Genomic DNA, 19,420 nt, shown 5'->3' on the forward strand with positions numbered 1-19,420 from the left:
GGGGGAGCACCCCATCCCCTTATGGAGGGGGGGGTGTCCCCCACCATGACGTCACTCCCTCACCTCTGACGTCACTCCCCATGACCTCACACCCCCAACCTCTGTATCCCCCGAGAGACGAGGTTTGGGGGGGGGGTGTCCCCCTTCATGACGTCACTCCCCATGACGTCACACCCCCAACCTCTGTATCCCCCCAGACACGAGCTTTGGGGAGGGGGGGGGGGAGCACCCCATCCCCTTATGGGGGGGTGGGGTTTTCCCCACCTCTGACGTCACCCCCTCACCTCTGACGTCACCCCCTCACCTCTGACGTCACTCCCCATGACGTCGCACCCCCAACCTCTGTATCCCCCAGAGACAAGGTTTGGGGGGGGGGGGGGAGCACCCCATCCCCTTATGGAGGGGGGGTGTCCCCCACCATGACGTCACTCCCCTCATTGATGACGTCACTCCCCTCATTGATGACGTCACTCCCAAATGACGTCACACCCCCAACCTCTGTATCCCCCCAGAGACAAGGTTTGGGGGGGGGATCCCATCCCTATATGGGGGGGGTTCCCCCTTCATGACGTCACTCCCCATGACGTCACACCCCCAACCTCTGTATCCCCCCAGACATGAGGTTGGGGGGGGGATCCCATCCCTATATGGGGGGGGGGGGTTCCCCCTTCATGACGTCACTCCCCATGATGTCACACCCCCAGCCTCTGTATCCCCCCAGAGACAAGGTTTGGGGGGGGGATCCCATCCCTATATGGGGGGGGGGGTTTCCCCCTTCATGACGTCACTCCCCTCACCTATGACGTCACACCCCCAACCTCTGTATCCCCCCAGAGACAAGGTTTGGGGGGGGGGGAGCACCCCATCCCCTTATGGAGGGGGGGGGATGTTTTCTCCCTTCATGACGTCACTCCCCTCATTGATGACGTCACTCCCAAATGACGTCACACCCCCAACCTCTGTATCCCCCCAGAGACAAGGTTTGGGGGGGGGATCCCATCCCTATATGGGGGGTGTCCCCCTTCATGACGTCACTCCCCATGACGTCACACCCCCATCCTCTGTATCCTCCCCCAGACACGAGCTTTGGGGGGGGGATCCCATCCCTATATGGGGGGGGGGGTTTTCCCCCTTCATGACGTCACTCCCCTCACCTATGACATCACACCCCCAACCTCTGTATCCCCCCCGAGACAAGGTTTGGGGGGGGGGAGCACCCCATCCCCTTATGGAGGGGGGGTGTCCCCCACCATGACGTCACTCCCCTCATTGATGACGTCACTCCCCTCATGGATGACGTCACTCCCCATGACGTCACACCCCCGACCTCTGTACCTCCCCAGAGACGAGCTTTGGGGGGGGGGGAGCACCCCATCCCCTTATGGAGGGGGGGGGGATGTTTTCTCCCTTCATGACGTCACTCCCCTCACCTCTGACGTCACTCCCCATGACGTCACACCCCCAACCTCTGTATCCCCCCAGACACGAGGTTTGGGGGGGTGTCCCCCTTCATGACGTCACTCCCCATGACGTCACACCCCCATCCTCTGTATCCCCCCAGACACGAGGTTTGGGGGGGTGTCCCCCTTCATGACGTCACTCCCCTCATTGATGACGTCACTCCCAAATGACGTCACACCCCCAACCTCTGTATCCCCCAGACACGAGCTTTGGGGAGGGAGGGGGGAGCACCCCATCCCCTTATGGAGGGGGGGTGTCCCCCACCATGACGTCACTCCCCTCATTGATGACGTCACTCCCCATGACGTCACACCCCCAACCTCTGTATCCCCCCAGACACGAGCTTTGGGGAGGGGGGGGGGGGAGCACCCCATCCCCTTATGGATTGGTTTTTTTTTTTTTCCTCCCTTCATGACGTCACCCCCCTCCCCTCTGACGTCACCCCCTCCCCTCTACCGTCACTCCCCCCCCCCCCTCCCCACCCCCACCCCGCCAGCGCCTCCCGCAGCCGACACCGCATCACCCCCGGCCGCCCCGCGCACCCCCGGCCCAGCATCTCCCAGAGGCGCCGCATCCCCTCGGGCCGCACCCGGTGCGCGCTGAACAGCGCCCCCCGCAGGCAGCAGCGCTCCGCCGGCGGCCCCGCCGCTCCGCCGAAGCGCGCCGAGTGCCGCGGCGCCACGCCGCCCTCCGCCGCCGCCGCCCCGACCCACGCGTCCTCCGGCAGCGCCGCCGGCAGCCGCCGCCCCGCCGCCAGCACCGCGCCCGCCGCCGCCGCCGACAGCACGTACGCGGCGCCGCTGCAGTACCGCGGGTACCGGCGGCGCGGGTACACCCCACGCGGGACGTGGTGGCGGCTCCGCGGGTCCCGCTTGGGCTCCACCCGCCAGTGGACGCGGCCGAGGTAAAGGCGAGGCGGCGGAGAGCGCCACGCGGCCAAAAAGGCGGAGAGCGCCGGGATGTTGAGGAAAGAATCGTCGTCCGCCTTGAGGAGGAACGGCGATTTCCCGCAGCAGGCGAGAGCCCAGCGGAGCAGCAGCTGCGTTTTGATGGTTAAGTTGCCGTAGGTGTCGGTGAAGTCGCCCTGTAAAACGTCGCCGTGCCGCCGCCACTCGGCCAGCAGCTCCGGTTGGTCGCGGGGATCCTCCGGGGAGCCCAGCACGAACACGGTGCGGGCGGGCGGAGCGCCGGTGTCGCCCCGGGATGGGTCCCACGGGCCGCCCCAGGTGTCGCGGACGGCGGCGCGGTGCTGCCGGTGAGCCGGGGCGCTGGGGACCAGCGTCAGCAGGAACGGGCCCGGGGATGAGCACGGCGCCGGGGCCAGCAGGACTCGGGGGGTGAGCGGGGAGCCGCCGGGAGCAGCGGGGAGGACGCCGGAGCCCCCCGACAGGAGACCCACGCAGCCGGGGGGGGTTTGGGGAGCGCCGGTTCTGACCGCGGGACCACCAAGGAGAACCCCGGGACCTCCAGTTCCAACACCCGGACCCCAAATTCCAATCCCGGCACCTCCAGTTCCAACCCCGGGACCCCCAATTCCAACCCCGGGACCCCCAATTCCAATCCCGGGACCTCCAATTCCACCCCCGGGACCTACAAATCCAACCCCCGGACCCCCAATTCCAACTGCAGGACCCCCAATTCCAACCCCCGGACCCCCAATTCCAACCTCAGGACCCCCAATTCCACCCCCGGGACCCCCAATTTGAACGTCAGGCCCCGCAATTCCAACCCCGGGACCCCCAATTCCAACCCCCGGACCCCCAACTCCAACTGCAGGACCCCCAATTCCAACTGCAGGACCACCAATTCTATCCCCGGGACCCCCATTTCCACCTGCAGGACCCCCAATTCTACCCCCGGGACCCCCATTTCCAGCCCAACCCTCGACCCTCGAGCTGCCGTTCAGGACCCCCGGCCCCCATTTCCCAGCGCCCCCCCGCTCATCCCCAACCCCCGCGCCCCCCTCCCCAAGCCACGCCCCCTCTCCCCCAAGCCACGCCCCTTCTCCCCCAAGCCACGCCCCCTCTCCCCCAAGCCACGCCCCCCCGTCCCCACGCCCCCCATTCACCCCCTCGCCCCCCCAACTCCCACCCCCCGCGCCCCCCACGCCCACCCCCCGCTTTCCCCCGTCCCCCCACGCCCCCCACGCCCCCCGCCCCTCCTCGCAGGCCGCCAGGGCCGCCGCCAGCAGCTCCTCGCCCGCGCCGCTGCCCTGCAGCCACAGCAGCGCCAGCGCCAGCGCCGCCAGCGCCGCCCGGGCCGCCCTCCGCCGCCACCTGCGCCGCCTCGGGCCCATCCCGCAGCCCTCCCCGCGCTCCTCTCACCTCCGGCGGGCCCCAAAAACCCCCAAATCCGCCCCAAAATCCACCCCCGGGGGAGGGGGGGGGGGCGCGCTCGGGCGGCGGGCGGCGCGCGGGGAGGGGGCGTGGCCACGGCGGGATAATTAGCATAAACGGGGCGGTGGGCGGGGCTTAGAGGAGGGGGCGTGGTTTGGGGCTGCGGCGCATGCGCAGAGCGGAGGGGGCGTGGCTCGAGGCGTTGGGGCCGCGCGCGGAGCGGAGGGTGAAGAACGGGGGGGGGGCGAGGGGGGATTTTGGGGGGATTTTTGGGGATTTTGGGGATTTTTGGGGGTCCCGGGAGGGTCTTGGGGTCCCCCTGGGAATGCGGGGGGGTCCTGGAGGGGCCTTGGGGGGGTTTGGGTGGGGCAGGAGGAGATTTGAGGGGGGGCCGCGAGGGAATTTGGGGGTTCTGGGGGGAATTTTGGGGGTCCCGGAAGGATTTTTGGGGGTCTCGAGGGGATTTTGGGGGTCCCGAGTGGGTTTTCGGGGGTCCCGAGGGGAATCTGGGGATCCTGAAGGGGTTTGGGTGGTTACGAGGGGAATTTGGGGGTCCCCTGAGGATTTTGGGGGTCCCGAGAGGATTTTGGGGGTCTTGGGAGGGGTTTTGGGGGTCCTGAGGAGAATTTGGGGGTCCTGAATGAATTTTTGAGGGGTCCTGAGGGGATTTTGGGGGGTCCCAAAGGGATTTTGGGGATCCCGAGGGGATTTTGGGGGTCTCGAGTAGAATTTTGGGGAGTCCCGAGGGGATTTTGGGGATCCAGAGAGGAATTTTGGGGGTTCCCAAGGGATTTTGGGGGACCTCAGAGGATTTTGGGGGTCCCGAGCGGATTTTGGGGGGTCCCGAGGAGATTTTGGGGGGTCCCGAGGAGAATTTGGGGGCCTTGAGGGGATTTTGGGGGTCCTGAATGAATTTTGGGGGTCCCGAGGGGATTTTGGGGGGTCCCGAGGAGAATTTGGGGGCCTTGAGGGGATTTTGGGGGTCCTGAATGAATTTTGGGGGGTCCCGAGGGGATTTTGGGGGGTCTCGAGGAGAATTTGGGGGTCCTGAGGGAAATTTGGGGGTCCCCAGAGGAATTTGGGGGGTCTTAAGGGGATTTTGGGGGGGTCCCGAGGGGAATTTGGGGGTCTCGAGGGGAATTTGGGGTGTCCTGGGTGGGGTTTGGATTTTTGGGAATTTGGGATTTTTGGGGCTTTGGATTTTTTGGGGGCTCCTGGATTTTGTTTTTTTTGGGGGGGGTCTCTGAGGGGTCACGGGAGATTTTGGGGGTGCGGGGGGTGACCCCAAACCCCCCCCAGCCCCCCAAAATCGCCCCCAAATTCCCCCCCAGCCCCCCAAAATCGCCCCCATGGCGGAGCCGCTGCAGAAGAAGCTCCAGGCGGAGCTGGAGAAATACCAACAGCTGCAGAAAGGTGAGCCCAAAATCCCCCAAAATCACCCCAAAAATCTGCCCTGGGAGCCCCAAAATCACCCCAAAAATCACCCAAAATCACCCCCAAAATCTGCCAAAATCACCACAAAAAATCTGCCCTGGGAACCCCAAAATCACCCCAAAAATCACCCAAAATCACCACAAAAAATCTGCCCTGGGAGCCCCAAAATCACCCCAAAAATCACCCAAAATCACCCCAAAAATCTGCCCTGGGAACCCCAAAAATCACCCAAAATCACCCCCAAAATCTGCCAAAATCACCACAAAAAATCTGCCCTGGGAACCCCTAAAATCACCCCAAAAATCTGCCCTGGGAACCCCTAAAATCACCCCAAAAATCTGCCCTGGGAGCCCCAAAATTACCCCAAAAATCCCCCAAAATCACCCCAAAAATCTGCCCTGGGAACCCCAAAATCATCCCAAAAATCACCCAAAATCACCCCCAAAATCTGCCAAAATCACCCCAAAAATCTGCCCTGGGAACCCCTGAATTCACCCCAAAAAACCCCACAAAATTCTGCCCTGGGAACCCCAAAATCACCCCAAAAAATTCCTCCTGGGAGCCCCAAAATTATCCCAAAAATCTGCCCTGGGAACCCCCAAAGTCACCCCAAAAATCCCCCAAAATCCCCCCAAAAATCTGCCGTGGGAACCCCAAAATCACCCCAAAAAATTTCTCCTGGGAGCCCCAAAATCACCCCAAAAATCTGCCCTGGGAACCCCAAAATTCCCCCAAAAATCCCCCAAAATCACCCCAAAAATCTGCCATGGGAACCCCCAAAATCACCCCAAAAATCACCCAAAATCACCCCAAAAATCTGCCCTGGGAACCCCCAAAATCACCCCCAAAATCTGCCAAAATCACCCCAAAAAATCTGCCCTGGGAACCCCCAAAATCACCCCAAAAAATTCCTCCTGGGAGCCCCAAAATTACTCCAAAAATCTGCCCTGGGAACCCCAAAATTCCCCCAAAAATCCCCCAAAATCACCCCAAAAATCTGCCCTGGGAACCCCCAAAATCACCCCAAAAATCCTCCTGGGAACCCCCAAAATCACCCCAAAAATCACCCAAAATCACCCCCAAAATCTGCCAAAATCACCACAAAAAATCTGCCCTGGGAACCCCAAAAATCACCCCAAAAAATTCCTCCTGGGAGCCCCAAAATCACCCAAAAAATCCTCCTGGGAACCCCAAAAATCTGCCCTGGGAACCCCAAAAATGCCCCCAAAAATCCCCCCAAAAATCTGCCCTGGGAACCCCAAAAATACCCCCAAAAATCTGCCCTGGGAACCCCAAAAATCCCCCCAAAAATCCCCCAAAATCACCCCAAAAATCTGCCCTGGGAACCCCAAAATCACCCCAAAAATCACCCCAAAAATCTGCCCTGGGAACCCCCAAAGTCACCCCAAAAATCCCCCAAAATCACCCAACAAATCTGCCCTGGGAACCCCAAAAATCCCCCCAAAAATTCCCAAAAATCACCCCAAAAATCTGCCCTGGGAACCCCAAAAATCCCCCCAAAAATCCCCCCAAAAATCACCCCAAAAATCTGCCCTGGGAACCCCAAAAAAACCCCCAAAAATCACCCCAAAAATCCCCCCTGGGATCCTCCAAAATCCCCCCAAAATTTTGGGGGGATTTTGGGGTTCCCCTGACCCGTTTTTGGGGGGATTTTGGGGTCCCCATGAACCCCGATTTTGGGGGATTTTGGGAGGATTTTGGGGTGCCCCTGACCCCGAATTTGGGGGGATTTTGGGGTGCCCCTGATCCCGATTTTGGGGAATTTTGGGGTGCCCCTGACCCCGATTTTGAGGGGATTTTTGGGGAATTTTGGGGTCCCCATGAACCCCGATTTTGGGGAATTTTGGGGTGCCCCTGACCCGTTTTTTTGAGGGGATTTTTGGGGGATTTTGGGGTTCCCCTGACCCGTTTTTGGGGGGATTTTGGGGTCCCCATGAACCCCGATTTTGGGGGATTTTGGGGGGATTTTGGGGTGCCCCTGACCCCGAATTTGGGGGGATTTTGGGAGATTTTGGGGTGCCCCTGACCCCGTTTTTGGGGGATTTTGGGGTTCCCCTGACCCCAATTTTGGGGGGATTTTGGGGGATTCTGGGGTCCCCCTGACCCAGATTTTGGGGGATTTTGGGGTCCCCATGAACCCCAATTTTGGGGGATTTTGGGAGGATTTTGGGGGATTTTGGGGTTCCCCTGACCCCGATTTTGAGGGGATTTTTGGGGGATTTTGGGGTGCCCCTGACCCCGATTTTGGGGGGATTTTTGGGGGATTTTGGGGTGCCCCTGACCCGTTTTTGGGGGGATTTTGGGGGATTTTGGGGTTCCCCTGACCCCGATTTTGGGGTGCCCCTGACCCGGATTTTGGGAGGATTTTGGGGTGCCCCTGACCCGTTTTTTGGGGGGATTTTAGGGTTCCCCTGACCGATTTTGGGGTGCCCCTGACTCGGATTTTGAGAGGATTTTGGGGTTCCCCTGACCCCGATTTTGGGGTGCCCCTGACCCGGATTTTGAGAGGATTTTGGGGTGCCCCTGACCCGGATTTTGGGGGGATTTTGGGGTTCCCCTGACCGATTTTGGGGTGCCCCTGACCCGTTTTTGCGGGGATTTTGGGGGATTTTGGGGTGCCCCTGACCCGTTTTTGGGGGGATTTTGGGGTGCCCATGAACCGGGATTTTGGGGTGCCCCTGACCCGTTTTTTGGGGGGATTTTGGGGTGCCCCTGACCCGTTTTTTGGGGTCCCCAGAGCTGGGCCGGGCGGTGGCGGCGCGGCAGAAGTTGGAGACGCAGCTGACGGAGAACAACATCGTGCAGGAGGTGGGGAGAGAACGGGCCAAAAACGGCCCAAATTGACCCAAAAATAACCCAAAAATAACCCCAAAACTGCCGAAAAATAACCCCAAAACTGCCCAAAAATAACCCCAGAAAGAACAACAAAACTGCCCAAAAATAACCCAAAAATAACCCCAAAACTGCCCAAAAATAACCCCAAAACTGCCAAAAATAACCCCAGAAAGAAACACAAAACTGCCCAAAAATAACCCAAAAATAACCCCAAAACTGCCCAAAAATAACCCCAAAAAGAACAACAAAACTGCCCAAAAATAACCCAAAAACAACCCCAAAACTGCCCAAAAATAACCCCAGAAAGAACCACAAAACTACCCAAAAATAACCCCAAAACTGCCAAAAAGAACTTCAAAAAGAACAACAAAACTGCCCAAAAATAACCCAAAAATAACCTGAAAATAAACGAAAAATAACCCCAAACTGCCCAAAAATAACCCCAGAAAGAACAACAAAACTGCCCAAAAATAACCCAAAAATAACCCCGAAACTGCCGAAAAATAACCCCAAAACTGCCAAAAATAACCCCAAAAATAACCCCAAAACTGCCCAAAAGAACTTCAAAAAGAAACACAAAACTGCCCAAAAAGAACCCAAAAATAACCTGAAAATGACCTCAAAATAACCCCAAAACTGCCCAAAAATAACCCCAAAAATAACCCCAAAACTGCCAAAAAGAACTCCAAAAAGAACAACAAAACTGCCCAAAAATAACCTGAAAATAACCTGAAAATAAACCAAATATAACCCTAAACCTGCCCAAAAATAACCCCAGAAATAACCCCAAAATTGCCCAAAAATAACCCCAAAACTGCCAAAAAATAACCCCAAAACTGCCCAAAAATAACCCCAGAAAGAACAACAAAACTGCCCAAAAATAACCCAAAAATAACCAAAAATAACCCAAAACTGCCCAAAAATAACCTCAAAAAGAACAACAAAACTGCCCAAAATTAACCCAAAAATAACCTGAAAATAAACCAAAAATAACCCCAAAAAGAACCACAAAAATGTCCAAAAATAACCCCAAAAAGAACAACAAAACTGCCCAAAATTAACCCAAAAATAACCAAATATAACCCAAAACCTGCCCAAAAATAACCTCAAAAAGAACCACAAAACTGCCCAAAAACACTGCAAAAATAACCCTAAAATAAACCAAAAATAACCCAAAAATAACCCCAAAAATAACCCCAAAACTGTCCAAAAATACCCTAAAATAAACCAAAAATAACCCCAAAAATAATGCCAAAACTGTCCAAAAATAACCCCAAAACTGTCCAAAAATAACCCCAAAACAACCCCAAAAATAACTCCAAAACTGCCCAAAAATAACCCCAAAACTGCCCCAAAAATACCCTAAAATAAACCAAAAAATTACCCCAAAATAGCCCAAAAATAACCCCAAAACTGCCCTAAAAATAACCCCAAAAATACCCTGAAACTATCCCAAAAATAACCCCAAAACTGCTCCCAAAATTCCCTAAAAATACTCTGAAACTGCCCCAAAAATACCCTCAAAACTGACCCAAAAATATTCCCAAAATTCCCAAAAAAACCCCAAACCCCCCAAAATCTACTCCAAAAATTCCCCGAAAAAATACCCCCAAAACACCCCAAAAACACCCCAAAAATAACCCAAAAAATTCCTTGAAACTGCCCCAAAAATTCCCAAAAAAACCCCAAAACTGCCCAAAAATTCCCCCAAAGTTGCCAAAATTCCCTTTTTCCCCCAAAATCCCCTTTTCCCAAAACCCCTCTTTTTCCCCAAAAAAAATCCCATTTTTTACCCTTTTCCCCCCAAAAAAATCCAAATTTTTCTCAGAAAAATTCTCTTTTTTCTCCCAAAAAACTCCTTTTTTATCCCTTTTTCCCAGAAAAAGATTTCTCCATTTTTCCCAAAAACTTCTCATTTTTCCCCAAAAAAATTTCTCTTTTTTATCCCCAAAAAATCCCTTTTTCCCCCTCAAAAATCCCATTTTTTACCCCTTTTTCCCATTATGAATCCCAGAAATTTTTCCCAAAACATTCTCTTTTTTCCCTAAAAAAATTCCCTTTTTTTCCCTTAAAAAATTCCCTTTTTTTGCCCCTTTTTCCCCCAAAAAATCCCATTTCTTATCTCCCTTTTCCTCAAAAAGAATCCCAAAATTTTTCCCAAAAAATTCTTTTTTCCCCAAAAAATTCCATTTTTTAATTCCTTCTCCCCCCAAAAAAATTCCAATTTTCACAAAAAATTCTCATTTTCTCCCCACAAAAATCCCAATTTTTTACCCCATTTTCTCTCCCAAAAAATCCCATTTTTTATCTCTTTTCACACGAAAAAATCATTTTTTATCCCTTTTTCCCCAAAAAAATCCCATTTGTTACCCCTTTTTCCCCAAAAAAAACCATCCAATTTTTCCCCAGAAATTCTCTATTTTCCCCCAAAAAAATCCCTTTTTCCCACCAAAAATCCCAATTTTTACCCTTTTTCCCCAAAAAATTTGAATTTTTATCTATTTTTCCCCAAAAAAAAATCCCAATTTTTACCCCTTTTTCCCAAAAAAAATCCCAATTTTCCCCCTTTTTTCCCCCAAAAATCCCAATTTTTACCTCTTTTTTATCCCAAAAAAATTCTCATTTTCCCCCCAAAAAAATCCCATTTCCCCCCATTTTTTTCCCCAAAATCCCATTTTTTCATCCATTTTTCCCTCCAAAATTCCCATTTTTCCCCATTTTTCCCCATTTTCCCCATTTTTCCCCATTTTCCCCTTTTTTTCCTGTTTTTCCCCCTTTTTTTCCCTTTTTCTCCACTTTTTTTCCCCTTTTTCCCCTTTTTCCCCCAAAAAATTCTCATTTTTCCCCCAAAATCTCATTTTTTCATCCATTTTTCCCTCCAAAATTCCCAATTTTTCTCCATTTTTTCCCCATTTTCCCCCTTTTTTCCCCATTTTTCCCCATTTTCCCCCTTTTCTCCCCCATTTTTCCCCATTTTGCCCCTTTTTTCCCCAAAATCCCATTTTTAAATCCCAAAAATCCCATTTTTTCCTCCCCAGAACCCCTTTTTCTTTCTCCCCAAAAATCCCATTTTTTAAATCCCCAAAATCCCATTTTTTCATCAATTTTTCCCTCCAAAATTCCCATTTTTCCCCATTTTTTTCCCCATTTTCCCCCTGTTTTATTTCCCCATTTTTTCCCCATTTTCCCCCCATTTTCCCCATTTTTTAAATCCCAAAAATCCCATTTTTTCCTCCCCAAAATCCCATTTTTTAAATCCCAAAAATCCCATTTTTTCCTCCCCAAAATCCCATTTTTTCATCCATTCTTCTCTCCAAAATTCCCAATTTTTCCTTTTTTTTCCACATTTTTTCACCATTTTTTCCACTTTTTCCCCCATTTTTTTCCCCTTTTTTTTTCCATTTTTCCACTTTTTCCCACATTTTTCCCCCATTTTTCCCCTCAAAAATTTCCAATTTTTCTCAATTTTTCCCCAAAATCCCTTTTTTTTTCCCCCCCATTTTTCCCCATTTCTTTCCCCATTTGCCTCTTTTTTCCCCAAAAATCCCATTTTTCCCCATATTTCCCCCTTTTCCCCCCCAAAAATCCCATTTTTCTCCCCAAATTCCCCTTTTTGCCCAATTTTGGCCGTTTTTGCCCCAAAAAGGAGCTGCAGCTGCTGGACGAGTCCAACTCCATCTTCCGCCTGCTGGGCCCGGTGCTGCTGCCGCAGGAACTGCGCCATGCGCGGGAGCACGTCGGGAAACGGCTGCAGTACATCACGGGGGAGCTGTGAGTTTGGGGTGAAAAACCGGGATTTTGGGCAAAAATGGGAAAAAAGTGAAAAAACTGGGAAAAACGGGGAAAAAACAGGGAAAAAACAGAAAAAAATGGGGAAAAATGGGGAAAAATGGGGGGAAATGGAGGGGAAACGGCTGCAGTACATCACGGGCGAGCTGTGAGTTTGGGGTGAAAAACTGGGATTTTGGGCAAAAACGGGAAAAAGTGAAAAAACGGGGAAAAACGGGGAAAAAACGGGGAAAAAATGGGAAAAAATGGGGAAAATTGGGGAAAAATGGGGGGAAATGGAGGGGAAACGGTTGCAATACATCAGAGGGGAGATGTGAGTTTGGGGTGAAAAACCCCGATTTTGGGCAAAAATGGGAAAAAGTGAAAAAACGGGGAAAAACGGGGAAAAAACGGGGAAAAAATGGGAAAAAATGGGGAAAATTGGGGAAAAATGGGGGGAAATGGAGGGGAAACGGCTGCAGTACATCAGAGGGGAGATGTGAGTTTGGGGTGAAAAACCGGGATTTTGGGCAAAAATGGGAAAAAGTGAAAAAACTGGGAAAAACGGGGAAAAAAATGGGGAAAAAATGGGGAAAAATGGGGAAAATTGGGGAAAAATGGGGGGAAATGGAGGGGGAACGGCTGCAGTACATCACGGGCGAGCTGTGAGTTTGGGGTGAAAAACCGGGATTTTGGGCAAAAATGGGAAAAAGTGAAAAAACGGGGAAAAAATGGGAAAAAAACAGAAAAAAATGGGGAAAAAATGGGGAAAATTGGGGAAAATGGGGGGAAATGGAGGGGAAACGGCTGCAGTAGATCACGGGCGAGCTGTGAGTTTGGGGTGAAAAACCGGGATTTTGGGCAAAAACGGGAAAAAGTGAAAAAACGGGGAAAAACGGGGAAAAAATGGGGAAAAACGGGGAAAAAATGGGGAAAAAACAGAAAAAAATGGGGAAAATGGGGGGAAATGGAGGGGAAACGGCTGCAGTACATCACGGGGGAGCTGTGAGTTTGGGGTGAAAAACCGGGATTTTGGGCAAAAATGGGAAAAAGTGAAAAAACGGGGAAAAACGGGGACAAAACCAGAAAAAAATGGGAAAAATTGGGGAAAAATGGGGAAAAATGGAGCGGAAATGGAGGGGAAACGGCTGCAGTAGATCAGAGGGGAGATGTGAGTTTGGGGTGAAAAACCGGGATTTTGGGCAAAAATGGGAAAAAGTGAAAAAACGGGGAAAAAATGGGAAAAAAACAGAAAAAAATGGGGAAAAAATGGGGAAAATTGGGGAAAATGGGGGGAAATGGAGGGGAAACGGCTGCAGTAGATCACGGGCGAGCTGTGAGTTTGGGGTGAAAAACCGGGATTTTGGGCAAAAACGGGAAAAAGTGAAAAAACGGGGAAAAACGGGGAAAAAATGGGGAAAAACGGGGAAAAAATGGGGAAAAAACAGAAAAAAATGGGGAAAATGGGGGGAAATGGAGGGGAAACGGCTGCAGTACATCACGGGGGAGCTGTGAGTTTGGGGTGAAAAACCGGGATTTTGGGCAAAAATGGGAAAAAGTGAAAAAACGGGGAAAAACGGGGACAAAACCAGAAAAAAATGGGAAAAATTGGGGAAAAATGGGGAAAAATGGAGCGGAAATGGAGGGGAAACGGCTGCAGTAGATCAGAGGGGAGATGTGAGTTTGGGGTGAAAAACCGGGATTTTGGGCAAAAATGGGAAAAAGTGAAAAAACGGGGAAAAAATGGGAAAAAAACAGAAAAAAATGGGGAAAAAATGGGGAAAATTGGGGAAAATGGGGGGAAATGGAGGGGAAACGGCTGCAGTAGATCACGGGCGAGCTGTGAGTTTGGGGTGAAAAACCGGGATTTTGGGCAAAAACGGGAAAAAGTGAAAAAACGGGGAAAAACGGGGAAAAAATGGGGAAAAACGGGGAAAAAATGGGGAAAAAACAGAAAAAAATGGGGAAAATGGGGGGAAATGGAGGGGAAACGGCTGCAGTACATCACGGGGGAGCTGTGAGTTTGGGGTGAAAAAACGGGATTTTGGGCAAAAATGGGAAACAGGGGAAAAACGGGGAAAAAATGGGAAAAAATGGGAAAATTGGGGAAAATGGGGGGAAATGGAGGGGAAACGGCTGCAGTACATCAGAGGGGAGATGTGAGTTTGGGGCGAAAAACCCTGATTTTGGGCAAAAATGGGGAAAAAATGGGAAAAATTGGGAAAACATGGGGAAAATTGGCAAAAAAAAAGGGGGAAAGGGAGCAAGAATGGGGGAAAATGGAGATAAAAAGGAGAAAAGGCTGGAGAGCATTGGGGAAAAAAATGGGGAATTTGGGCAAAATGGCGAAAAAACTGAAAAAATGGGGAAAATTGGGAAAATATGGGGGGAAAAAACAGGAAAAAATTGGGAAAATGGGGGGAAATTGAGGAAAAAAGGGGAAAAGGCTGGAGTGCATCACAGGGAGATGTGGGTTTGGGGTAAAAAAACACGATTTTGGGCAAAATGGGAAAAATTTGGGGGAAAATGGGGAAAATTCCCATTTTCCAAAAAAAATCCCCATTTTCCCCCACAAAATCCCCATTTTTTCCCCAAAATTTCCCTTTTCCCCCCCCAATTCATTTTTTTCCCCAAAATCCCATTTTTTCCCCCAAAATCCCTGTTTTTCACCCAAATCCCCATTTTCCCCCAAAAAAAATCCCATTTTCCCCCAAAAATTCCCGTTTTTCCCTCTTAAAATCAATATTCCCCCCCAAATTCCCATTTTTTCTCTCCCAAAATTCCCTTTTTTTCCCATAATTCAAATTGTTTTTCCCAAATTCCCTTTTTCCCCCAAAAAATTCCCATTTTTCCCCCAAAAATCCCCATTTTTTTCCCTAAAATCAATATTTTTCCCCCAAAATCCTGTTTTTTCCTTCTCGAAATTCCCTTTTTCCCCCCATAATTACCTTTTTTCCCAAAATTCCCATTTTTCCTTCCAAACCCCCATTTTCCCCAAAAAAAATTCCATTTCCCCCCAAATCCCCATTTTTCCCCCAAAATCCCCTGTATCCCCTAAAAATTCAATTTTTTCCCAAAATCCCATTTTTCCCTCCAAATCCCCATTTCCCCCCACAAATTCCCATTTTTTCCTATCCAAAATCCCCATTTCCCCCCCATAATTCGAATTCTTTTTTCCCAAAATCCCCATTTTTCCCCCCCCCAAAAAAATCTCCATTTTTTCCCAAAAAATCCCCAGTTTTCCCCCCTAAAAATCTCCATTTTTCCCCCTAAAAATCTCCATTTTTCCCCCTAAAAATCTCCATTTTTCCCCCTATAAATCCCCATTTCCACCCCAAAAAATCCCCATTTTCCCCCCCTAAAAATCCCCATTTTTCCTATCCAAAATCCCCATTTTCCCCCCATAATTCAATTTTTTTTTCCCAAAATCCCCATTTCCCCCCATAATTCGAATTTTTTTTCCCCAAAATCCCCATTTTCCCCCCATAATTCAATTTTTTTTCCCCAAAATCGCCATTTTCCCCCCATAATTCAATTTTTTTCCCCAAAATCCCCATTTTCCCCCCATAATTCAATTTTTTTTCCCAAAATCCCCATTTTCCCCCCAAAATCCCCATTTTCCCCCCAAAATCCCCATTTTCCCCCCAAAATCCCATTTCCCCCCATAATTCAATTTTTTTTCCCAAAATCCCATTTTCCCCATAATTCAATTTTTTTTCCCAAAATCCCCATTTTCCCCCCATAATTCAATTTTTTTTTCCCCTCCAAATCCCATTTTCCCCCATAATTCAATTTTTTTTCCCCAAAATCCCCATTTTCCCCCCATAATTCAATTTTTTTTCCCCAAAATCCCCATTTTCCCCCCAAAATCCCCATTTCCCCCCATAATTCAGTTTTTTTTTTCCCAAAATCCCCATTTTCCCCCCATAATTCAAATTTTTTTTTTCCCAAAACCCCATTTTTCCCCCCCCAAAAAAATCCCCATTTTTCCCCAAAAAATCCCCATTTTTCCCCAAAAAATCCCCATTTTCCCCCCAAAAATCCCCATTTCTCCCCAAAAAATCCCCTTTTTCCCCCATAATTCAATTTTTTTTCCCAAAATCCCCATTTCCCCCATAATTCAATTTTTTTTTTTTCCCAAAATCCGGGTTTTTCTCCCCGCTCCAGGTCCCGCTGCGAGCAGCAGTCGCAGGAGCTGCAGCGGCGCTCGGAGCAGCAGCGGCAGCTCCTGGGCCGGCTGCAGCAGGAGCTGCAGGCCCGGCCCTGAGCCCCAAATTTGGGGAAAACCCCCCAAAATTTGGGGAAAACCACCCAAAAAAATCCCGGACCCGAAAATCCCCAAAAATCCAAAACAATCCAAAAAAATTCCCATTAAATTCCAAGAAAATCACCCCAAAATCCGAATTTTTGTCTTATTTTTATGATTAATTTCCAGATTTTTTTAGGAATTTTGGGAGTCCTGAGCACCCCAAAATTTGGGGAAAACCACCCAAAAAAATCCCGGACCCGAAAATCCCCAAAAATCAAAAAAAATCCAAAAAAATCCCCATTAAATTCCAATAAAAACACCCCAAAATCTGAATTTTTGTCTTATTTTTATGATTAATTCCCAGATTTTTTTGGGAATTTTGGGAGTCCTGAGCACCCCGAAATTTAGGAAAACCACCCAAAAATCCCAGACCCAAAAATCCCCATTAAATTCCAAGAAAAACACCCCAAAATCTGAATTTTTGTCTTATTTTGATGTTCAATTCCCAAATTTTTGGGGCATTTTAGGGACTCTGAGCACCCCAAAATTTGGGGACACCCAAAAAAATCCCGAACCCGAAAATCCCCAAAAATCCCAAAATATCCAAAAAAATCCCCATTAAATTCCGAGAAAATCACCCCAAAATCTGAATTTTTGTCTTATTTTTATGATTAATTCCCGAATTTTGGGGGTCCTGAGCACCCCAAAATTTGGGGAAAACCACCCAAAAATTCCAGACCCAAAAATTCACAATAAAGTCCAAATAAAACACCCCAAAATCCGAATTTTTGTCTTATTTTGATGTTCAATTCCCAAATTTTTTGGAATTTTAGGGACTCTGAGCACCCCAAAATTTTGGGGATCCTCCAAAAATCCCAAAAAATCCCCATTAAATTCCGAGAAAATCACCCCAAAATCCGAATTTTTGTCTTATTTTTATGATTCATTCCCAAATTTTGGGGGAATTTTGGGGGTCCTGAGCACCCCAAAATTTGGGGAAAACCCCCAAAAAAATCCCGATCCCAAAAATCCCCAAAAATCCCCAAAAATCCAAAAAAATCCCCATTAAATTCCAAGAAAAACACCCCAAAATCTGAATTTTTGCCTCATTTTGACGTTCAATTCCCAAATTTTTGGGAATTTTAGGGACTCTGAGCACCCCAAAATTTTGGGGATCCCCCAAAAATCCCAAAAAATCCCCATTAATTTCCAAATAAATCACCCCAAAATCCGAATTTTTGTCTTATTTTTATGATTAATTCCCAAATTTTGGGGGAATTTTGGGAGTCCTGAGCACCCCAAAATTTGGGGAAACCACCCAAAAAATCCCGATCCCAAAAATCCCCAAAATTCCCATTAAATTCCAAGGAAATCACCCCAAAATCTGCGGGTCTGCCCGGCAACTGGTGAGTCATCAGCGCCGCTCGCTCTGATTGGCTGACTGTTCTCCTCCGCGTTCTCTGATTGGCTGACTCTTCTCCACCGCGTTCTCTCATTGGCTGAGGAGAGGCCCGGCAGTGCAGAGAAGGAACGGGAGAGATCCCGCCCCGAGCACCGGCACGGGGACAACAGACCCAGCCTGGGCACAGGGAGGGAATTTATTACCAACCAAACCACGGCAGCACCAGGAGAAGGGAAAGAAATCCCTCCAGCACCTTCCCCCACCCAACGGGGATCACCCACAACAGGGTTATCCACCATGGAGAGACGGGGACATCCGAGTTTAGACCACAGCCAATTTTATTGAGTGTACCAGGTGTTTATACAGGGATTTACTTGTATGGTGCCTATATAGGGCTCTGTTTTTGGTAACAATTTCCCATTGGTTACACATTCTTCGTGACATCAGGTCACCTGGGAACATTTATCTTATCACAAAGTCTCACACCATGTTGCTTGGTCAGTCTTCTTGCCCAGAGAGACTTAAACTGTGTCTGTGTCTCCCACAGTTTCTGCTCAGTCAGGCCTCAGATGTCGGGCCCCTTTATCAGCTCCATTGCTTTACTCTCTGTTTTATTCCCCATACGGGGACACCAGGGCTCTGCCCCACGGGGGTCACTGGGGATCATCCAGCCCAGATCCTCCCATGGGGGATGGAGCTGCAGGAGCGCACCAAGCTCTTCCCTCACTCTCTTCCCTCACTCCAAGCTCTTCCCTCATTCTCTTTCCTCACTCCAAGCTCTTCCCTCATTCTCTTTCCTCACTCCAAGCTCTTCCCTCATTCTCTTTCCTCACTCCAAGCTCGTCCCTCACTCTCTTCCCTCACTCCAAGCTCTCCCCTCACCCTCTTCCCTCACTCCAAGCTCTTCCCTCACTCCAAGCTCTTCCCTCACTCTCCTCCCTCACTCCAAGCTCTTCCCTCACTCTCCTCCTTCACTCCAAGCTCTTCCCTCACTCTCCTCCCTCACTCCAAGCTCTTCCCTCACTCCAAGCTCGTCCCTCACTCTCCTCCCTCACTCCAAGCTCGTCCCTCACTCTCCTCCCTCACTCCAAACTCTTCCCTCACTCTCTTCCCTCACTCTCCTCCCTCACTCCAAACTCTTCCCTCACTCTCTTCCCTCACTCCAAGCTCGTCCCTCACTCTCCTCCCTCACACCAAGCTCTTCCCTCACTCTCTTTCCTCACTCCAAGCTCTTCCCTCACTCTCTTTCCTCACTCCAAGCTCTTCCCTCATTCTCTCCCCTCACTCCGAGCTCTTTCCTCACTCCAAGCTCTTCCCTCACTCCAAGCTCTTCCCTCACTCTCTTCCCTCACTCCGAGCTCTTTCCTCACTCCAAGCTCTTCCCTCACTCTCCTCCTTCACTCCAAGCTCTTCCCTCACTCTCCTCCTTCACTCCAAGCTCTTCCCTCACTCTCCTCCCTCACTCCAAGCTCTTCCCTCACTCGGGGCACTCACAGGGCTTCCCTTACCGGTGCCTCCGTTGGTGCTGGGTCAAGTTTGATCTGTGTGAGAAGCTCTTCCCACACTCCCCACACTCGTAGGGCCTCTCCCCAGTGTGGATCCTCTGGTGCTGGATCAGGCTGGATCTCCAGCTGAAACCCTTCCCACATTCCAAGCACTTGTGGGGCTTCTCCCTGCCATGAGGCTTCTCCACCAGCTCCGAGCTCCGCCTGGATCTCCGCCCGCCTTCCTGGCTCAGGGGGGCTCTTTCCTCCCCACAGCTCCCTGGGCTGGGTTTGCAGCTCCTCCTCCTGCAGCATCTCCGGGGCTTTTCCTCCTCCTCCATCCAGCCAAGCCCACGTAATTAAAAATCCTGGTTTGAGGGAAAAAAACAACAGAAGAGCTCCTTGGACTGGAGGTTCCACCTTGCCCAAG

At 50.3% G+C, this 19,420-nt stretch overlaps 1 protein-coding gene across 1 annotated transcript; it reads left to right on the forward strand.

Moving 5' to 3' along the window:
* The first annotated feature begins 3,926 nt into the window (after positions 1-3,926).
* On the forward strand, positions 3,927-17,339 carry PFDN6 (prefoldin subunit 6). Its single transcript, XM_077788978.1, has 5 exons — positions 3,927-4,023; positions 5,129-5,210; positions 7,990-8,060; positions 11,734-11,858; positions 16,023-17,339. Exons 1-5 carry the CDS (start codon positions 3,967-3,969, stop codon positions 16,120-16,122), a joined length of 435 nt encoding a protein of 144 aa, XP_077645104.1. The 5' UTR covers positions 3,927-3,966; the 3' UTR covers positions 16,123-17,339.
* The last annotated feature ends 2,081 nt before the right edge of the window (positions 17,340-19,420 follow it).

This window comes from Lonchura striata, chromosome 29 (genome assembly GCF_046129695.1).
Source record: "Lonchura striata isolate bLonStr1 chromosome 29, bLonStr1.mat, whole genome shotgun sequence".
Taxonomy (NCBI): Eukaryota; Metazoa; Chordata; class Aves; order Passeriformes; family Estrildidae; genus Lonchura; species Lonchura striata.

Bases quoted from the DNA above. Each gene is read 5' to 3' on its own strand.
- PFDN6 (XM_077788978.1), top strand. From the start codon at position 3,967: ATGCGCAGAGCGGAGGGGGCGTGGCTCGAGGCGTTGGGGCCGCGCGCG. The intron at 4,024-5,128 runs GTGAAGAACGGG...ATTCCCCCCCAG, and splicing joins GGCCGCGCGCGGAGCGGAGG to CCCCCCAAAATCGCCCCCAT. The intron at 5,211-7,989 runs GTGAGCCCAAAA...TGGGGTCCCCAG, and splicing joins ATACCAACAGCTGCAGAAAG to AGCTGGGCCGGGCGGTGGCG.